At 42.3% G+C, this 21717-nt stretch overlaps 1 protein-coding gene across 3 annotated transcripts in view; it reads left to right on the forward strand.

The window, feature by feature from the left end:
- The window catches only part of LOC121271376 (zinc finger SWIM domain-containing protein 4-like), a 91516-nt gene that overhangs the window by 49465 nt on the left and 20334 nt on the right, over window positions 1-21717 (forward strand). For all 3 annotated transcript variants that reach the window (XM_041177347.1, XM_041177349.1, XM_041177348.1), the window contains exons 3-6: window positions 5476-5832; window positions 10442-10590; window positions 11464-11614; window positions 17031-17219. In XM_041177347.1, coding sequence (XP_041033281.1) covers window positions 5476-5832; window positions 10442-10590; window positions 11464-11614; window positions 17031-17219 — 846 coding nt within the window. The remainder of the gene's footprint in view (window positions 1-5475; window positions 5833-10441; window positions 10591-11463; window positions 11615-17030; window positions 17220-21717) is intronic.

Genomic DNA, 21717 nt, shown 5'->3' on the forward strand with positions numbered 1-21717 from the left:
ACAGATTTTTGCTTTGCTACTTAACACCATGCAAACTTTTTATTTGTGATAGATCCAGTGCTGGCTTATTTCTAGAGTAAAAGACACTGCCCTCCATTGTAAGTAAAATACTTGGTTCCCAGTGAGCATCTGCTGGGGAAAGCCCCAGTTTGATATGTGCTGAGTTAGCTTGTCTCAGCCAGGTCTGTATTGGGCGCTCAACAATTACTGAGTTGTCATTTGGTCGTACAGAACTTGAGAATTGTTGAAAAAAGAAACTTGTAAAAGCTTTTTGTCTTGCACTCATCAGGACACTTCAAGAATACCAATAAGGGGAAACCAACAATTTATACTGGTATGAGAAGGGTGCTGATTGGCAAATGGACCTTGGTAGAGGTGTTGCCACGGAGAATGCACCAGCGGTGGTGACCAACAGTTAACTGCCAAGCTTAGTTTGAAACTAAAATCAGGCAGCCTGACCCTGATTGGTTAAGGCATTGCCCTGAGGAATGAATCAGCAAATGGTTGTCACTTATTTTGTTCAGCTGAAACGGGTGCAATGTGTGTGTACATGTACACAAATCTTTGATATGCAAGAGGCCAAGACTGAAGGCTTTCAATCACTTTTCTGCTCTTTGCAAGTTGTAGTGCTTGGCTTACACAGTCATCTGTATAAAGCACTAATTCATATTGATCCTGGTGGCACTAGGACAATTATCCAGCAATATGCAATCCCTTTATTTTAATCTTGGTTGTCTGACTTTTGGAAATCTGGGAATCTAGTAAACTGCTTCCTGATGTTTACCATTAAAACCCACTTTCTGTAGACCCAGGTTAAACTGTTTCGGGTTCTCTAACATAAACGTACGAGGGAAGTAAGTTGGTGCATTGCACTAGAGCTTGCTGAATCTATCCATGGCTGCCCAGTGACTGATCTTGATTTGTAAAAGATACCTGATCTTCAGTGCTATTGCTTTTGTACTGCCCCTCCCCCACCCCAGCCCTCTATCTTGCTAATGCTTACATAGTGATAACCATGAAGCATCATGGTTGCACACTCGCAATCTGACGCTCACTGCAACATGCTCACTCTCAAATTCCAAATAAACTGCTGACCACCTGACTTCACTTGTTCTCATTAGCTGATAGTACCTGAGGAGAGAGAACAGTTAATTATATCATTACTCTAAATTTGCCATCATCAGCCCCCCCACCTCTCTCTTTTAAAAAAAAAATTGACATCTCTGACTTTGCAACCATTATTGAATGTGCTGTGACCTTCCATATCCGTCCCTATATTTCCTGGAACTCCATGTTTGAAAGCCTGCAACCTGCCTCTGCTACAGTTCAGAAACAACAGCTCTTGACAGTCACAAATAACAACATTCTATAACACTGCTAAAGGCAGACTACTCCTTTGTCACTCTTCTTGACCTGTCTGCAGCCTTTGAGAAGGTTGACTGCAACAGCCTCCTCCCAACATCACTGTTGTCCAGCTGGGTGGACCTGTGGTCACCTGGTTTCATTCTAATATATTTAGTCATAGCTGGAGTGGTTTCCCCTCCTGCTCCATACTGTTGCTTCTGGTATTCTCCATGGATCTATCCTTGGCCCCCTCCTGTTCTTATCTACATGTAACCCCTTGCTCCATCTGTGGCAGTTTTCTCGTTTGCTAACTTCATGCAGTTCTCTCACCAACACCCTCCTCTCAATGCCTGCACAGTCACTCGTCAGACTACTTGTCCAGCATCGAGTATTTGATGAACAGAAGTTTCCTTCAGTCAAATGTTGGGAAGACTGAAACAATCATCTTGGGTCTGTATCACAAACTCTGCTTTCCAATCACCAACTCTCTCCCTATCTTGCTGGCAACTGTCTGAGGCTGAGCCAGACTGTTGGCAACCTTGGTGCCATATTTGACCTTAGATGAGCTCTCAACTATGTCTGCACTGCCACGAAGATGACAAATTTAACCTCAAATATTGCCTGACTCTGCCCATGCCTCAGCTCATTTACCATTGAAACTTCATGCATTCATTACCTCTAGACTTGACTATTTCAATACACTCCCTGGCTGGCCTCCCACCTTCTACTGTCCACAAACTGAAGTGCACCGTGATACTTCTTGTTTCATCACTTTTGGGTTTTGAGTTAGTTGAAAAGAGGCAGTGAGCAAAGATCCTGACTCCCAAGATTAGCATTGGCTAACCAATAAGCAATAGATCATGGGTTCAAGCCCCACTTGAGTTTAAGCTGACATTTAAGTGCAGCACTATGGGAATGTTGCACTGTTGCTGTCATTGTCATTTAGGAATCATGTTAAATTGAGGCTCCAGTCTGATCCTTTTGAAAGATGTAAAGGGATTTCTAACATGGGAAGGAGTTCTCCTGGTATCTTGAAGATTAATCTCAACTTCCACAACAGATTATCAGGCCATCTATCACATTATGGTACCTTGCTGTGCAAATGTGTTTTCCCCCAAGTGCCGACATTACAACAGTAACAGCAGAAGTGCTTTGACTGTTTGTAAAGCACTTTAAGGATGTCTTGTGGGCAGGAGTGATATTTAAATACGTTCATCTGCTATGAGAGCTGCTCGCAAATATTGACACATAGCTTGCCTTCTGAAAGATGGGGAAAGCCACCTCAAGGAGAGCAGTTCTCATTAATACATAATGTTCGAAGTAGACTAATCAAATAGAAATCTGAACTTGCAGCTTCAATTTGAAAAACCTTGAATGAGAAGGAAGATGTAACGTTGCAAGCAAAGTGCAAATAGATTCCACTGGGCTGCAAATGAAAACTTTTGAGAAAGATGGGCATTGTAGGGAGAAGGGAGGGGATGGAGATGGAGTTTTAGTATTGCAATTGGCAGGTAGCTCATATATAATATGGCAGGGGGAGGTGAGATGACTGACTGCTTACTATCTGCAGTGTGGGCTGAACATTGTTATAGCACTGTGCTCTTAAGTAGCTGTGAATGCAACATTTACTGTTAATGGTATAAAATTAGCTGACAGCATCAGAAAAGCATTCACAGCAAAGTCTCATTTATATCTCTGAACAAAGTATGGCTAATAGAAGCCTAACAATTGTTGGCAAGGTGTTAACCATTGATGCATTGCATTAATTTGAATTTCCATAGTAATTAAAACTCGTTATTGCAGACTTCTGCGCAAAGTAACAGGAGTTTTGACCTCCTTTCTGAATTTGATTGGAACAGCTGAGGCCAAGGAACATTAATAAATTTTTGAAAACTTTTTTTTGTATGAGTGAGTTGAGAGTCTATTTCCTATATTTAAGAAGTGAATGTTGTGTTGGATTGTAAGCTTGTGTCCTGAATTTGTGTGTAGGTAAGGTTACACATGTTTATCCATTATTCAATCCACTGGCAACTGCTGAGGGATCGAATGCTGCTTTGTACCTTTTTTGCCTTTGGGCAGAGTTGAGACAGCTGATTGATTGCTCCTCGGAGAGGGAAACTCCTCACCCCACCACTGCAGTCAGTGCAACTCCATAGACGTCCACTAAACTAAGGACCAGTGTCATCTGTCTGCCATCGATTCATTTATTAAAACTAATTAAGGAAAGATGAGCTTCCAGCAGAGCCTGGGGACAGGCTTGTTCCTCCTGGGGAATTAGAATGATGGAGGTGTGATGTGGTATCATGAGCTTCGCAGCTGAGAGCATCAATTACCTTCTCAACAAGGGAGGCCTTTGTGAAAATGGCTATCTTTTTTCATTCCCCTTCCTCATTCTCCTGGAACAAGTTATTGGTGTGAAGTCATCTTGAGGGGTAGCGGTTTCATTGCGATGCCATCGTTAATTCTTAAGGTCGTTAGCAATGTCTGCAGCCTGAGCTGGATTTGGCATTGCTTTCTGATGTCACCCAGTTCCGCCATCTCTATGGAGAGAGCTGAAGGTGACACATAACCGTGCACAAAACGTTTTACTCCACTATAACAGAAATAAGTACACATCTTAAAAATAGCTGCAAACTGGAGGATTTGTTTTTTGTTTGTTTTTTTTTTGCTTGGGCTGTTTTGTCATCTAAAATAAAGATTGTGATAAGGTTCTTTTAATTTGATTCGTCAGATTTTATGAACCTTGGAATCATTCCAGAGGCTTTTTTGCTCACATGCATATGCCCAACTTGAGAATGGGAATGAGTTGAGCATTGCTTGCGGTTGTGCTTTTTCAACTGTATATCTGGGAGTCAGTTCAAATTAAGTTGCAGCAAAGCCACCACCTTTTTTTTGTAATTTCTATTTTTAATTCAAGCTGAGCTTCATTTACACTTTTTTAACCCCAGCCTTTCCGGAGCACCTCATTTATTTGTAATTTCCTGATGGTTGGCTGATTTTTAACATAAGCTCCAGTTGCAGCATGAATGTGGTCAGGCTGTGACTCCCGTTGACTGGTGGCTCTGCTGCTACTGAAGTATCGTAGTTTTGAAATTTGAAGTTTCACAATGTAGCTTGTCTGCCATATGCAAAACATATATTTTTGAGCTGCTGGATTCACAGGAAGCTGCATCTAAATCAGCCTTTTAAGAAACCCTGTCCACATTTCATTTTTTTAAAAATATTCTATTCAGGGTGGGGTTTTCACCTTTTGTTAGCTTTTGGGCAATTTTTGGCCAGGATTCACATAGCTAGAGTAAAGCTTCTGAAGTACTGTCCCAAGGAGGTTCGCTGACCCAACCTCCCATTTTTTTTTTTTCATGGTGACATTTATGATTCTTCCAGTTTTGTACTTGGCTGTTCTTTAAGACATTCTGACTTATTTTCTGATATCTGCCTCCTGTCTCTTTAGTTTGGTGGTAGAGTACAAATATTATTTTTGTGTCCCAATCTGTTGTCGGAATGAGGTTGCTTGGTTTCGGAACACGTGCAGTGGGCCTATGCTCATAGATACTGGCCTCCAATAACATAACAATTCTATTTTAATTCAAAGTGACAAGACTGTGTTCCCAAATTGTAGGCACTTTCTGTGCTGTGTTCTCGTGAACTTGCTCCAAATTCTTTTCTCTCCAAGCCAGGAAAGAAGGGAGACTTTGTCTAGTTGGGTTGGACGTGAGCCAAGCCTAAACCTCATTTCGTCTCTTGGTGCTTGGCAGGCTATTTTGACCACAGGGGCCACAGGGACATCATAATCCAGCCAAGTTCCTGTCCTTGTACCCTATTTTCTTGTGCATATTTTAGTGGGAGTTGTTGGATAACTTGGGTACCCCCCCCCCCCCCCCCCCCCCGCCCCAGCCGCCACTTTCCAAAAGGGATGCTGCAACCAACCGAGGGGTTCCAATTACTGCCCTAACTAAGGAGTTAAGTGGGTTCTAAACCTGGAGCCTTGAGTTCTGTGCAGCCGCCTGCTCTTGAATACTGCTTTTAGTCCGATCCACCAGATAGTGGAACTCAGTAAATGCATAATGAATCTTAACTTTCCAGTGGGCAAAGATTTAAATAGTTCTTAAATTTTTTTTTTTGTTCACGCAGGGTTTCATTTGAGCGGAACTGTGACTGAGCTAGCCAGCCAGGGTGAACCTGAGAAAATGTACAAAGTTGCTATCAGCTTTGACCGCTGCAAGATTACCTCTGTGACGTGTGGTTGTGGTAACAAGGACATCTTCTACTGTGGCCACGTAGTGGCCCTCTCTCTCTATCGTATCCGCAAAGCTCAGCAGGTGGAGCTGCGTCTCCCCATCTCTGAAACATTATCACAAATGAACCGGGATCAGCTGCAGAAGTTTGTCCAGTACCTCATTACGGCTCATCACACAGAGGTGCTTCCAACCGCTCAGAAACTGGCTGACGAAATTCTGTCATCATGCTCGGAAATTAATCAAGTGCATGGTAAGAAGCGGGGCTGAGTATGCTGGTGGGTTTGTACAATCTGTAAGTTCACTCTGAAAGAGTTTTGAGGCTTGCATTCTGTGCTCAATCTTTGTAGAAATGTTAGCTCTGAACAGAGTTTAATTTCTTGTTTTTATGTGCACGCTGTATTCCATTTCGCAAAGTTTTAGAATTCGATTATCTCTCATTTAGTAGTTTCCTGCTGTTTGTTCTTAGTCCCACTTGTAAGCCAGGCTATGTTTTTTAAACCAATCCATGTGCTCATGAAAATGAAGATTTTGGTGTTGGGAAGTGGGGCAAAATCATTTTCACGGGGTTACATAAGTTATGTAGGCCATTTGGCCCAACCAATAAATGCTGGTGTTCATACTCCACTCTAATCTTCTCCCACCTTTCCTCCTCTATAAATCTATCATCGTAACGCTCTATTCCCTTTTACCTCATGCTTGTTCAGCTTCCCCTTAAATTCACCTTTTTTATTCTTTCATGAGATGTGGGCATCGCAGACTAAGCCAGCATTTAATGCCTATCCCTAATTGCCCTTGAGGTGGTGGCGAGCTGTCACCTTGAACCGCTGCAGTCAGTGTGTTGCAGGAACATCCACAATGTTAGGAAAGAAGTTCCAGGATTTTGACAGTGAAGGAATAGCGATATATTTCCAAGTCAGGATGGTGTGTGGCTTGGAGGGGAACTTGCAAGCAAACTGATTTGTGTAGACCATAAATACCAGAATGGGCTGACTGGTCTGCTGTTTCTGTGCTGCAATGACATTGTTTATACACCACCTTTAACATAATAGAACGTTCGAAGGCTGTTCTCAAACTTTATCAAAGGAGGTATTAGCTCAGTGGTCAGGTACATTTAAGGAGCCTCTTAAAGGAGGCAAGAGAGGTGGAGAGGTTTAGAGAGGGAATTCCAGAGCTTGGCACCTGGGCAGCTAAAGGCATGACTGCTGATGGTGGAGCGGTGAAAATTGGAGTGCAGAGTTCTTGCCGGATTGTCGGATAGAGAAGGTTACAGGGATGAGGGGTGAGGCCATGAAGGGACTTGAAAACCAAGATTAGAATATTACTAAGTTTGAGTTGTTGCTGGACCAGGAGCCAGTGTAAGCTGATGAGCACAGGGTGGTGGGTGAACGGTGCTTGATGTGAGTTAGGATGCAGGCAACAAGTTTTTGAAGGAGCTCCTGTTTACGAAGCTAGAATGTGGAAGGTTTAACGGGAGAGTATTAGAATAGTCAAGTCTAGAGTTCAAGGCACGGATGTGGTTTTCCAGCAGCAGATGAGCTGAGTCAGGGGCAAAGTGATGTTGCAGGGGTACAAGTTGGTTAAATGGATATGTGGTTGGGAGATCATCTCGGTCAAAAGCAACACTAAGGTTGTGAGTTGTGTGGTAAGACTTGAGAGAGTTGATGGAGAGGGATGGACTTGGCAGCAAGGGGATGCTTTTTGTGACGGACTGACAATGGCTTTGATTCTTCCTATGTTTTTAATAGTGCCTTGTATGTACTATTAATTAAATTGGATCTTGAATTCCCAAAAGCGTTGGAAAAGCCGAAAGGACTTGTATGTTGAATTAGTTTTGAAATGTAATGACTGTGTGGTTGTGTGCCAGGTGATTTCGAGCAGTAACGTTTTGCAGAGAGATGAATAACCACTTGTTTTGTGGTATTGGTTAAGGGAGGAATGTTGACCAGGACACTGGGAGAACCTACCTACTCCTTTGAGTACTCTCATGGTAATTTTAGCACCTACCTAGAAAGTAATCAGTTTAATGTCTTGTACAGGAGGATTGCACCTCAACCCCCCACCCCCATCCCAGCATTCTTTTAGTATGAGTCTAGGTTTTACATTTGTTTTAATTTTAAATGTGAGCTGTTGCGTTTAATGCAGCAAATATCTGCACCATCTAAACTATTTCTATTCCAATAGCAAACCACTACCTGTTCATTCCCTGCTCTAAAAGTGTTCCAGTCATTGCCTGATATTTATCACATACAGTAGTGAATCTGCAGCTAGACTTCAGAGGGCAGACATTTAAAAATTCTCATCAAATTTATGAAAAATATAGTTTACATTGTGTAGTAAATTGAGATCATATGGGACATTTGGCAAAGCTGCTGCTTTTGTAATCAGGATATACTACTCGGAATGGCCAAGTTGCCCTTGGGGCAGGTTTTGGGCAATAACATGCCTTGCTGATAAATTCTGTGCCTTGGACAGCTGAAAGGATGGGCATTGCCGAGTCTGCTCAGTACATCTTTCTAGTACAGTCTAGCAGTTCAGTGTGTCCTTCTGCCAAGGGGGCTTGCTGTACCCTGTACTTGTGGCATCTTATTTTTACCCATTCAAAATGGGAATGGCTGGTGATTTCATTCCCTGTAATTGCAAAGGACAATAATTGTGATTTAAGAAGTGCCTAACAAACCATAAAAAGACCGTTCATATTTTTGTTGTCAATCCATTCTGCTATTGCTTTGGCCCTGATGGGTGTTGAAAGTGCTAAAATGTTGCTCTGCATTTCAGTCTACAAAGCAGATGGTGAGTACAGGGTAGATTCGTATCTGTTTCTGCACAGCAGAATGCAGGGGAATATGAGGTCGGATGATTCCATAAAATGTTTTGGCACTGTTTCTTTTCACATTGTTTTCTTTTTGCCATCTGTTTTGATGCTGATTCAAACAGAACTATAGCAGGCAGCTTACTGTTAAAATGTGATGTCTGACATGTGTTCCACCCAAGCTGAGGAATGTGTTCGCTGTCGGTTGTAAATAACTCCACACACCGACCTATCACTGATATTTCCCTCAAGTAACTATTCCTCATGTATAGGTCCGCACAATGAGTATTAGTAGACTTTGTTTGTCCAGAGAGGCGGCCATTATTAAAACCTGATTATTGTCTGACATCCATATAAGCACACTTCCCAGCAAAGATCAGTGGATGTTGATTTAGGAGCAAGAACCATAGTTAATATTGATTTTATTTTTATTTATTCATGGGCCGTCCATGAGAAGTTGATAGTGAGCCTTCTTGAGTTGCTGCAGTCCTTGAATGTGTACACTCAGTGCTGTCAGATTGGAGTTCCAGGACTTTGACCTAGTGACAATGAAGGAGCAGCAATTAGGATTCCAACTCAGGATGGTGTGACTTGAGGAACTTCCATGTGTTGGTGTTCCCATGTGCCTGCTGCCCTTGTTCTTCTAGTCTGCACCAGAAGGATCTACTGAACAGACTTGACAATACTCATCTTTTCAGCTGGCTAAGGCACAGAATTTATCAGCAAGACATTTTATTGCCCAGAACCTGTCCAAAGGGCAACTTAGACATTCTGAAATAGTAGCAGACGTCATTGGTTTTGCTGTCAAAGGAACTATGGTGAGTTGCTGCAGTGCAACTTATAGATGGTGGGAGTGAATTTTTAAGGTGATTGATGAGCTACTTTGTTCTGGATGGTGTCAAGCTTCTTGTGTTGTTGGATCTGCACTTATCCAAGCAAGTGGAGAATATTCCATCACACTCCTGACTTGTACAGTCTTTGGGGAGTCAGAAGGCGAGTTACTGCAGAATTCCTTGCTCTTGGAGCTGCAGTATTTGGCTGGCTGGCTGGTCCAGTTAACTTACTGGTTGGTGGTGACTCCCAAGATTTCGTGGAGGAACTGTGATGATCCCCATCTGTTCTTGTTCCTGTGATCTGTCGCAGTGCCCCACTCCTGCCCTAATTTTAGTGTATCGTTCCTATTACCCTAATGATTTCTCGATTTTATTAGAGGTATGTATGGCTATGTAACTGACTGTTTAGGCTCCATGTTAGTTTTTAAACTGGTGTAAGAATAGAGATTCCACTACATTTTAAAGCATGGGTGTATTCTTTGGATATGCACTGAACCCAGCCCTTCGTTCTAAATTTAAAATGCTGCCAGAAGCTGCGAAAGATATTTCAACTCATTGCTAAGACTCGACACTGCAGGCATGAGGCAGAATGCTAATCATTGTTAAAACTTTCTGAATATTTAATAAACAAATAAGCTTTTCACTGTATGTAACCTTTAAGCAAATTCTTAACTGTCTTAATTTATGCAAAGTTTTCCCAAGTCCCAGTTGTGCTCCTTTTTTGTGCCCTCTATTTTCTGGCACTGGATATGAAGCCCATATTTAATGACTTCATTGCAGAGTTGGTGTTGAAAGAGGCTATTCACTTACGTTCTAGCCTGCAGCTGGATATAGCATCTCAAATAAAACAATGCTGTATTGCATTGTTGATATCACCTGAGGCTAGGCTCTGACCTTTTTTTATAAGCATAGCGTCTGGCAGTGCAACCATCTCATTCAGATCAGCTTTGTACTGCAGCACCTCCTGAATTTGTACCAGTGAAGTGCATCCTGTTCCAGTTGCCTGAATTTGCCTAGTTCCGGGTTTTGTTCCAGTGGGGCATTATACCAGGTTTATAGCCAGTTTGTGTTGAAGGCTTGAAGTCAACAATTGATATGGTCCAGCTTTGGAAATCTCATCTGCCTTGCGTATAATACAATTCCACCCTGTGCCAATGTGTAATGATTTCTGCAGAGGCCAAGTTGCATTTTAAAATTCTTTCCACACTGTATTACAGGTGCTCCTGATCCCACCGCAGGTGCAAGTATAGATGATGAGAACTGCTGGCATCTAGATGAAGAACAGGTACAGGAACAGGTGAAAGTGCTGCTGTCAATCAGTGGATACTATGGAGCTAGCAAGCAACTACACTCCATGTTTGCTAAGGTACACACCCACAGTCAGCTTCACTAGAAACTAAAACCGTATAATTGTGGGGCGTTGGGCTGCTCTTTATTGCCAGTTTTTCCCCAAAGTGATATCCTTGTAAGCATCTATTTCTACCGGATTAAATTCTTCCCAGTGCTTTCAACAAATATCCATTGTCTGGGTCTGTGATGATCACCCCTCGTCATTTGTCATTGCTGAGCCGTCTCCTCACTTGGGCAGTTTTCCTCCTGACTGTTTTTCAGTAATAGCAATGGTTGGGGTGAAAGGAGGAGTGTTGGAAGCGATGGATGTACCTTGTGTGCATACAGTGTTCTCTGGAATATAAGTGGCCACAAGTAGATTCATGACTTGTCGTATACTTGTCCCAGGATCGCATTGATTGTGTGCATTTTTAAAACAAATGTTCTCTAGGTGGTGACTCATGCTTTGGTACAGTTCCATGTGCAGACTACCCTCCTGGCAATTTCAGTGTGACCATTTTGTATTGCTGACAATAGACAGTGAATGACAAGCTGTCAGCCTGATCCAATCCTTGCTGATTATCCACATACACACTCCATTAGGAATTGCTGGGAGCAGAACTCTCTAAAACTCTTCCTAGCCTTTGTTGCTAAGGATAATTGTAATGACTCTAGTCTGATGAGATCAGCTAATTTAACCAACTGGAGATACAACCTGGGACCTTTCCCCAGCTCCACACTTGCCAGTTTAAGGTGCTGCATGCATGTTTAATTCACCCCCGTGGCGATCTATTATTTTAATACCAAACAGTTAATTGCCTCTGCTTATTATTGTGGCTTGTGGTGGAAGCTTTTGTAGCATAGCTATTAAATTTACATGGTTTCTGCAATTTCTTTCCTCGCATGACAGGTGCGGGAGATGCTCAGGATGCGGGACTCCAACGGGGCTCGTATGTTGACTCTAATGACTGAGCAGTTTATGGAAGACCCACGGCTCTCACTATGGAGACAACAGGGGACAGGAATGACTGATAAATGCCGGGAGCTGTGGGATGAGTTAGGTAACGGCTGCCTAGTGTGCTTTGCATTAAACCGACTTTAGACAGCTCATTTTGGTTATAAACCTGAGTTGGCCCCTATAACCTGGCTTCATTTATCTTTTACTCTGGTTCATTTTTGCAGCTGCATTTTTGTGCTTGGGGGATATTTGTGGCTGAGTGAAATCTTCTTTATTATTGGACTGATAGGAACTGGAGTGGGATTATTTTGAGTACATTATGTTCATATAGCTTTTAACTTTGGGCTGTCGTTAAGGCAAGGTTTTTTTTATTTGCTTTTTTCCCAATTTTTTGGCTTGATCTGCTCAGTATTTTGGCACTAACCTGCAAATGAAAACAGAAAAAGTTGGGAATACACAAGCAGGTCCAGCAGCATCTGTGGAAAGACAAACTGAGTTAATGGGGAAAATTTTAACATGGGGCAAACACGCGGAGCTGGCTACAATTGGGAGGGTTAAATAGGAAAAAATTTCAGTGTCAGGATACTGGCTTTAGTACTGCAGACTTCCAGGTTTTACTGAGGCAGGACAAGGGTGGGGCAGCAACCTGCCCCCGGGAGCTGGGTTGGCAGTTTATTTGTTAATGAGGCTGGAAGCCTCTGATTTGGCCTGCTTTGCAAATTTTTCTGTAGCCAGCTGGGTTTCCCTTGCCTCTGGATGAGGACAGCTTAGGGGAGCAGGTCAGTGCCTGTATGGCACTCCTTATGGGCTAGGTGGTGCAGTGATATGTCTTCCTGTGCCCTAATCACCCCATGTTCGCACTACCCATGTCTCCAGTGTTCAGACCTGCCCAGTCCAATGGCTTGCTGTATGGTGTGCCAACCCTACTGGAAGCCAAGCCTGTCAGTCAGATTGACTTCCATGTAAGGAACCTTGTTCATATATAAATTTTATATTTAGCACCTTTCCCAAAGTGCTTCCTGGCCATTGAATGACTGACTGTTGAAGTGTACTCACTGTGGTATAGGGCCCCAAGAGAACTCCCCCACTTCTCTAAAAGTGCCCTGGGTTTTTCATCTTGTCCCAAAGTTAGTGGTATTGCCCACAAAGAGGGCACAACTTACTACGTTGTATGTCCTCACTACTGCACTGAAGTCTGTCTAGATTGTGCTCTGGCCTTGTGGCAGGGATTGACCCCACAACCTTTGCATACAGATGCAAGAATGTTCTCAACTGACAATTATATGCTGCATCTCCTACATCTGTTTAGGATGATCCCCAGCGTCTTGTATTAATACACGGTTATGGTTAAAGGCAAAGGTCTGATTTATTAATACTGTGCAACTGAAAGAACACTAATAGATTTGTCAAACACTATTTCCCTTTCACAAAGCCATGTAGATGCTGGCAGATTACATTATTATTTTCTAAGTGTTCTGCTACTGTCTCCTTAATAATGGATTCTAGCATTTTCCCAATGACTGATGTTAGCTAACAGGCCTGCAGTTTCCTGCTTTCTGCCTGCCTCCTTTCTTGAATACTGGTGTTACATTTGCGGTTTTTCAACGGCTGGGACCTTTTGAGAATTTATGGAATTTTGGAAGGTTACAACCAATGTTCCTACTATCTCTGTAACCACTTTAAAACCCAAGGATGTAAGCCATGAGGTTCGGGGGACCAGGCATTGATGGACACGATGGGGTAAATAGTGCTACTCGTTCACACATTGAAGAGATCAATAATTGCAGAAAGTTTAGAATAAAATTCTGTACCAAGAAATATTTAAAATGCAAAGCCTTGAACTGTTGAGACAGAGTCTAATTTATTTTAAACTATTAATTGCTTAAGAAAAAGGAATGTTAAAGTGTATGGGCTATGAACAATAGTTTTGCGCTAAACACATTGGTATAGACTTGATGAGCCAAATGGCCCATTTATTTGTTTTAAGACCCTTTGATATCCAGTATTAGCATGAAGCGTTCCTTTTATCTTGTGTCCATGCCAAACTCCTTCTGCATTGCACCAGCAATATGGCTTAATTTCAACCTTGAAAGTACATTTGCTGTATCGGTGAGATTTTCCACTCCCAGCAGAGCATCCTTGCCTTTTCGATCGAGGTTGTTCATGTGCCAGTTTGTGTTAAATTGGGCGGGGGGGGGGTGGTTCTTTATGCTGCCCACCCACCTTTACAAAGTCAAGAATCAAGCAGCTTTAATTCTAATTTTATGTAGCAGCCAGCAAGGCCACTTCTTCTTAGGTGAGAACACAGTTGGAGTCTGAGTTGTAAATAAGTATACAGATTACCATTTTTGGGTGAATAATGTTTGTGTTGCCAGTCTTGCTTTTACAATCTGACTGGAAGCTAATCTTTATAGATAGATGGGTTCTATCCTACAGAGACCCACTGTGTACACATAAGATTAGCTCCTCACTTTAACGCATGGCTTGCAAATCCAAGCCTTCTAAAATTTAGTTTCCCAAGAAACCTTTTTTAGAAAAGCCCAATCACCACCTTTTGAAATGACAGATTTTGCAGTTTCAACGGGCACCTGACAAAAGGAGTTGACCTACAGTTCTGTATATGTAATCAAAGCTGTAAGGGAATCAGACCAGACACACTTAATTGGACACCTGTGAAATGGACTAGTCGTTTTCTAGTTTTGATCTGAACTGTTCAGTTCACTGGTGTATAGACAGTTTCACTATTGTATCTCGGCAGATTTGACCTGTGTTTTCTGTTCCTGAGATGGAAGTTTTAACACTAACACACAAGGACTGTCCTGATGGCTCTGATGGTTTAAAGCAGTGAGGCCCTGGCTCTTGAGCTTAACAAAACCTGGATATTTGGATGAACTTGAGAAGCAGGAGCCTGTATTACAATTATCCTCAATACTCTTGAGTTTGGAGTTGGGAAACATGTTTAACTCAGGTTCCCACTGACTTGATGGACGGACCGACCATCTAGTGATTCCCTGTTGGAGTTGCATGTGTGCAGAAGTCAGCTGAAAAATTGATCTGGTTTAAGCTTGATGCCTGTTGTAGTCAAATAGTTGGCTACTTTGAAAATTGTATTTCAGTAATGAGTCAATGCACTGAAGGGTTTGGTGTAGAGGGGTGATCTAAAGTAAATAGAGTGAAGTGTGTTTTTAAAGTCATTTGGCAGTATTTTTGTTTTACAGTTACAGATAATTATTAAAGAAACCAACAAAAAAAATCCCATCAAATTTTAGTTTATTTTTATGTTTCACTCCTGGCTATTGAAGCAAATTTTATTCCTTTTGACCCATTGCTTTTGAATGTCTCTTGGCACTGTTTGATATTGAGGGAGGAGGTGGGTGGGAGTATGTGTCAGGCATGAGGAGATTTAACCGTACCATCCTGACGTGCAATTACAACTCTGCTCCCCTCTTCTCCACGCCCCATATGGAAATGCCTGTCTTCTGCTTGCCAGCTCTACCCTGACAGCATAGGAGATTGGGAAACAAGACTTGGTTTTCCTGCCTGTCTGTCGCTTCATTACTTTAATTTCACAATTCTGGAACACACACATTCTTGCTATCCAAAGTGTTGTTTTCAAACTGCAGCCAGTTTGAATTCCTTTTAACCTGGCACACTTGCTTTACATGTGATTCTTTCTCCCCGGTTCTATTTTTCTCAACTTAAAACACTCTCAGTTTGTCTGTTATGTTCCCAGTGGCCTAATCAGAATAAAGTAATCCTTTGTGATGGTAGATGCAGCTGACAAAGCTAATTAGGTTAAAGTTTCTTCACTGACTCTCCTATGATAAATTCATCTTTTTGTAAATGTGTGCAAATGTTTCACTTAAGTACCATTCCACAAAAAGCACATTACAACTAACAATGAAATGTGGAGTTGCATGAAAAAGACTTGATTGCAACAGATAAAGTACTCGTGAATGTAGTTGTTGCTATAATGTAGGAAAATCACCAGCCAATTTATGCTCAGCAAGTCCTGACAACAGCAATGAGATGATTAGTCTTTTTTTGATGTTGGTTGAGGGGTAAATTTCTGCCAGAAACTGGGCAGACGTCCTCTTGTTCCAAATAGTACTATTAGATCTTTTACATCCACCCAAGAAATAGCAGAAGGGGCATGACCTTGGTTTAAAGCTTCTTCCAAAAGACAGCACCATTAGTGCAGCATTCTTTTCAGTTTTGAACTGGAGAGTCAGCCTAAATTGTGTTCAGGTAGGTCCACAGAATAGTTCCATGCCGCTTCATTACAGATGACCTATGTGTCTTGTCTGTAAGGTGAAGAATGAGGCAGATGTTCAGTGGGCTTCATGTAACTGCATCTGAAGCTTAATTTAAATTGACTTCTCAAGATGGTACATTTTATGAAGTCATTGTACCATTAAGAGTGCATTCACATATATTTTAAGGTACTTGCTCATTTATTTTACACTCTTTCCATGTATAGCTGTACGAAATCACAGCCTGTCCTGTTTGACTGATACTTGCAGGAGGAATGTATTGTCATATTCGGCCATCTTGTGCTAAAATCAGTAAGGGGTCTGAGGCAATTTGTTTGGTTTTGGGGCTGAGTTGAGGTTGAATGATTGGTAGAGGCATTGCACCCCAAAAACTATCCAATGAATGGACTGCTGTGCTGAAGGGTCAATTTGAGTGGGGATCCAAGGATTAGCCTGATAATTCCCCTCAACGTATGTTGAGGGTTGGAAGGGGGAATTTGGACAACAGTGCAGAAAGGAACAGTAAAAATTTGAAATGAAAACTAAATTCTGGAAACACTAAGTGGGTCATAGTGTCTGTGGTAGTGAGAGAGAGAAAAACTGAGTGAATGTTTGACACTGATAGCCTTTCATCAAAACTAGAAGATGATAACAATGAACCTAGCTTTGATTTGTACCGACAATCTGAATTGATGAGGACAAAGTTAACTTAAAATTAAGTCACATCATGGTTTTCAAAACCAATTCAATCTCTAAATGGTGCTGCAAAGGGAGTGCTAGTGATTCAGTTTTATTACTGTAACAAATTAAAATATCTGGCTGAAGCATCCTCAGTTTGCCACAGCTACCATGCCAGTGAAGAATCCTGATAAATGAGTGTTAACTGCCAAGTGATGCTAGGGAGAAAATTGTGACGAAATGTACTAGTCATGCAGCAAGTACTAGCCTCGTTGTCAACTTTTGCACTGACAGTGGCAGATTGGGCAACTAAGATCTGTTTTTGTTTTTTTTATTACCTTTTTCAAAGTGCATGTCATGTGAAAGTGTATTTGTGGTTAGCGACTGCTAGCCCAGTTGTTGCTTTGAATTTTTTTGATGTCACAAGCAGCTGAGGAAACCAGCCAGCTACGTTTTATAGGAAGCCACAGACTCCCCTGAGGCATGCACGGTGTACCCACCCTATTGTTTATACAGCAACACCAAAGTGGCTCAGGTTTATTTTGGTCACGTTTTTATTTTAATCACCAGCTTCTCCCTCTCCCTCAGGTGCTCTCTGGGTGTGTGTAGTACTGAACCCTCACTGCAAACAGGAGGAGAAAGCTGGCTGGCTTGAGCTGCTCAGGAAGTGGAACAACATGGATGTCTGCCCACAAGAAGATGGTAACTATGGCAATCATGTCAACGAAACCCCTAGCATCACTGCTGGTATACAACACAACTCAAATCGAAACCCAGGTATTTAACATGTTGTTTTGTTGGAACTTTCCAAAAGCAACAAAAATGTTGTAACAAATATTTGTCACAGTTTCCTATCCACCCTTGTATAAATTTTGTAACAATGTTAAGTGGAAAAACAGTCTGTGTGCATGTGTCCCCCTTAACAGGGTGTTGTGAGGAGTTGTGGTGATGTGTTCCTGACTCCAATTCATTTAGTTATGGTTTCACAGATGCCAAATATCTCTCACTGCAGTGATCATTCGTGGTGTTAAGGGATCTATTTGACCAAGAGGATACATGCCTCTAAGTTTGATCAACACAAATGTTTTCCAAGCAAGGGCTGACATTTAGGAACAAGATGCCCTTCACTCCTTTCTTCCCTGTCCCTTCATCCCAAGGCCTGGCACATCTGAGCAGTATTTGCTGCTATCTAGATTAGTTAATAAGTCATCAGTTGCTGGAGACCTTTTTGAAGGTGAGGTGAAAAAGCAGTGTCCTGGACTGAGTGATTCCTGTTGTGGCAGTGCCCTTGCCTTCTCCTTGTCCCCAGGGCTCTAAACTCATTATATGTTAAACTAAGTACAGACGGGGCTTCCTGAGTGCTGGAGGTGAGCAGATAAGCTGGTTCTTCAAGGTAGTTCCAAGTGTGTTTCCGTGCAGACCAACTTGTCTTCTCTGTGATCGACAGGCTTATCTGCACTTGGCACCTTTTGGTAACAGGAGTTGGAGAGTTGACATGAGCCATCAAATTGGAACTTGAATTATGTTCCACTCCCCTACCCTATGTTGACCTCATTATTAGTGACGATGGTTCATTCCCAGGCATTTACTTATCAGTAAAGCTAATGGGACATTTGGAGTACATTTATAATATGTAAAATTGTAAGTTAAAACATGTGAAGTCAAATGGTGTGGCTACCTCTGTATAAATTGCAGATTTGGATTAGCTAGTAGGGAAGGATGGTGGTGTAATGGTAATGTCATTGCACTAGTAATCCAGAGGCCCAGCTTAATGTTCTGGGGACAAGGGTTTAAATCCCACCACACCAACTGGTGGAATTTGAATTCAAGTAATCTGGAATTGAAAAGCTAGCCTCTGTAATGGTGATTGAAGCCATTGTTGATTGTCATAAAACCCATTTGGTTCACTAATGTCCTTTAGGGAAGGAAATGTGCTGTCCTTACCTGATCTGGCCTACATGTGACTCCAGACCCACAGCAATATGGTTGACTCTTAACTGCCTTCTGAAATGGTTTGGCAAGCCACTCAGTTCAAGGGCAATTAGGGATGGGTAACAAATGCTGGCCTTGCCAGTGACACCCACTTCCTGTGAACAAGTATAAAATTATATCTGCATTGTAATGGATTGTGACAGTAATCCAGAATGATTGATTGATTAATTCTAGGCCTTTGATGGTTACACTTCTGAGGAGTCTCAGTTCACAACTTGGATTAGCTGATTAGGGATGATGTGTTACTGGACATTAGACGAAAGATACTCAACTCCTGATCGTCAGCAAATTGATGGAAGGTGTTGTCAACAGTGGTATCAAGCAACTCTTACTCAGTAATAGCTTCCTTAGCCCCATGACATTCAATGGCATACTATCATCGCTGAATCCCCCATTATCAACATCCTGGGGGCTACCATTTCACCAGAAACTGAACTGGACTACAAAAGCCTGTCCACCATCCACAAGGCACAAGTGTGATGAAATACTATCCTGACTTGGAACTATATCACTGTTCCTTCACTGTTGCTGGGCCAAAACCCTGAGCTCACTCCCTGACAGCACTGTGGATGTCCCTAATATGGACTGCAGTGGTTCAGGAAGGCAGCTCACCACCACCACCTTGAGGGCAATAAGGGATGGGCAATAAATGCTGGCTTAGCCAGCAATGCCCACATTTGTGAATGAATAAAGGTATAAATGGGGTTTAAGCAAAAAAAAAGCTTGAGACAGTGAACATAATAGTGCCAAATTCACAAGCCTTTCAAATTAATTTCCCTGTAGAATAGTGTAGCTGTGGGAACAGGCTTTGAGAGAAGGTACTTGATTTGGGGTCTGCTGACATTTTTCAAAAGGAACAGGGTTTGTTGAGGTGGGTTTGAGGGCTATTGATTTTGAGACAGTAGGGGAGCTTAGAAGTAGGATCAACTGGTTTGATGTGAGAGTTGAGTGGCATAAAATAGTCCATAACGGCCCTTTCTCCTTTACATTCTGAACAGTTGAGTTGAATATTCAGTTTGTTTAGAATCTGAGATCGAGTAATCTTTTCATGTTTTCTTTGGAAGCTTGAACTTTTGGGGCTGGGGATATTGTCACATCAGAAAGTTCATAGCATCAAAAAAAACTCTTTAAAAGTTGTCACTGGTGGTCTTGGGGTTTTAAATATGATCTGTAGTTCAAAATGTTTGAACTTTGTAACTTCTTGCATTTATTCATGGTTATAGTTTTTGGACTTCAAAGTAACTTGATGCATTGCAGTAGATGAATGAGATTGCTAATACAGTAAAAATGCAGTTAGTTCTGCTCTGTCGAAACTAACTTGATTGATACTGTGGAACTATTGCCAGTAAAGACGGCTTTGTGAGTTGACAGTGCTGCTGCTGTTGTTCAGATTTGCAACCCTCCCAACCTCAATTGCCAGACAGGTTTGGAAAGCAAAGTGCAGTATGTCACAGGCAGGTCTGTACAGGCCATCTGCCTGAGGACTGCATGGCCAGCATGTGGAGACACGTGGAGAGCTCTGGTCACAGCAGACCAGAGCTTTATGACCACTGGCTGCCATGTCCAAAGGCCACGGCCAGCCTCCTGCGATAGAAAGGGAGAGCACCTTGAAGAGTGAACGACTGATACTGTGCTGCAACAGTTAAGGGGCAGGATAAGTTATAGTTGTATTTGTGTGCATGTATATGTGAATCACACTGGGGAGTGGCACTGCACAGGTTGGTGCCTACCAAATTGCACACGATAGATTTGTAATCTTGTGCATTCCATTTGGGTGCAAGACATTCCTGTTTGGAGGGGCAGAAATTGATGAGCAGACATGGCAACTGCTTAGAAAGCAGATCTTGAGTAGTGTGTAGATTAGTCTAGTCTATTTCCTAAACAAATGGGGTGATGGCTGACTCCCCCCATCCACCAAAAATCAACAAGGAACCAGTTTTATTTTCTGAAACGCTCTCCCTTTTTCTTGAAGATGCAGCACCATGAGTGCAGCTTGGATGTTGGCCACTGTCTTGCCCATACCTCTCTCTCTATTTGCCCAAGTGTGCATCACCCCATGTGACCCTGGGCAGTAAGCACAAGGTTATTTTAATGCTCAGCATGCGAGAGAGCGGCGCCCTGTATTTGCAGTGCTGCAAACAGCAGCAGATGGCGTGCAGTCCTGCTCCAGACAAGTATCCACACTCGAGGATTCAGTGGATAGTTGTCAGCAGTAGAGAACCTTGGACTGTTTATTTTCAATGTTGTGTTCCCAGGTCCTGGGACACTAAGGACAATCGTGGCAGCCCAGCCATTCTCACCTGAGATCAATGAATTTAGAACAGACTTGGGATCAAAGCTGCAATACGTAAGTGGAAGCTAGTTATGGACATTGGGAAGAAGGGAGCAGCAGGATATGCTGGTAGTCTGAGATGAACTATGGTGAGAGATGGATGTATGGATCAAAAACACCAAGATAGACCAACTGGGCTAGATGGTCTGTTTCTGCTTGGTTCAAGACTGTGTGGCTTCATGCTACGTTAGATGGAATGTTGGAGAAAGGGAGACAGAGACCAAGTGAAATTTTATTTTTGTTAATAAAGCATAAAGCATCCTGGGCTTTAACAATAGGAGCTTAAAAGGGGGTTATGTTAAACCTGTGTAAAATGCTGGTTTTGCCTCCTCTAGAGTATTGCATCCAATTCTGGGCACCACACTTCAGGAAGGATGTGAAAGCATTAGAATGGTTCCAGGGGTGAGGAACTTCAGTTACGTGGGTAGATTGGAAAAATTTGAGGTGGTTCTTAGAAGGTTGAGAGGAGATTTGATAGAGATGTTCAAAATCATGAAGGTTCTGGACAGGGTAGATAAGAGAAACTGTTCCCATTGGTGTAAAGCTCAAGAAGCAGAGGGCACAGATTTAAGGTAATTGGCAAAAGAAGCAATGACAACATGAGGAAAATCTTTCACGCAGCAAGTGGTTAGGATCTGGAATGCGCTGCCCGAGTGTGGTGGAGGCAGGGCCAATTGAGGTTTTGAAAAGGAAATTGGATCATTGTGAAAAGAGAATTTGCAGGGCCACTGGGGGAAAAGGCAGGGTGTGGTGAATTGCTCTTTCAGATGGCCAGCACAGACACGACAGGCTGAATGGCAGCCTGTGCTGGAACCATTGAATCTGTAACAAAATCCCAATTTTGAACTTGCATAACTGTAGACAAAATTTGGAATGGCTGACCTTCGAACCTATTGTCTTGTCTACGGAGTTAATTCTGTGCGTGTTGTTTGGCGCTGAGGTTGAGCAAAA

This window comes from Carcharodon carcharias, chromosome 30 (genome assembly GCF_017639515.1).
Source record: "Carcharodon carcharias isolate sCarCar2 chromosome 30, sCarCar2.pri, whole genome shotgun sequence".
Classification (NCBI taxonomy): domain Eukaryota; kingdom Metazoa; phylum Chordata; class Chondrichthyes; order Lamniformes; family Lamnidae; genus Carcharodon; species Carcharodon carcharias.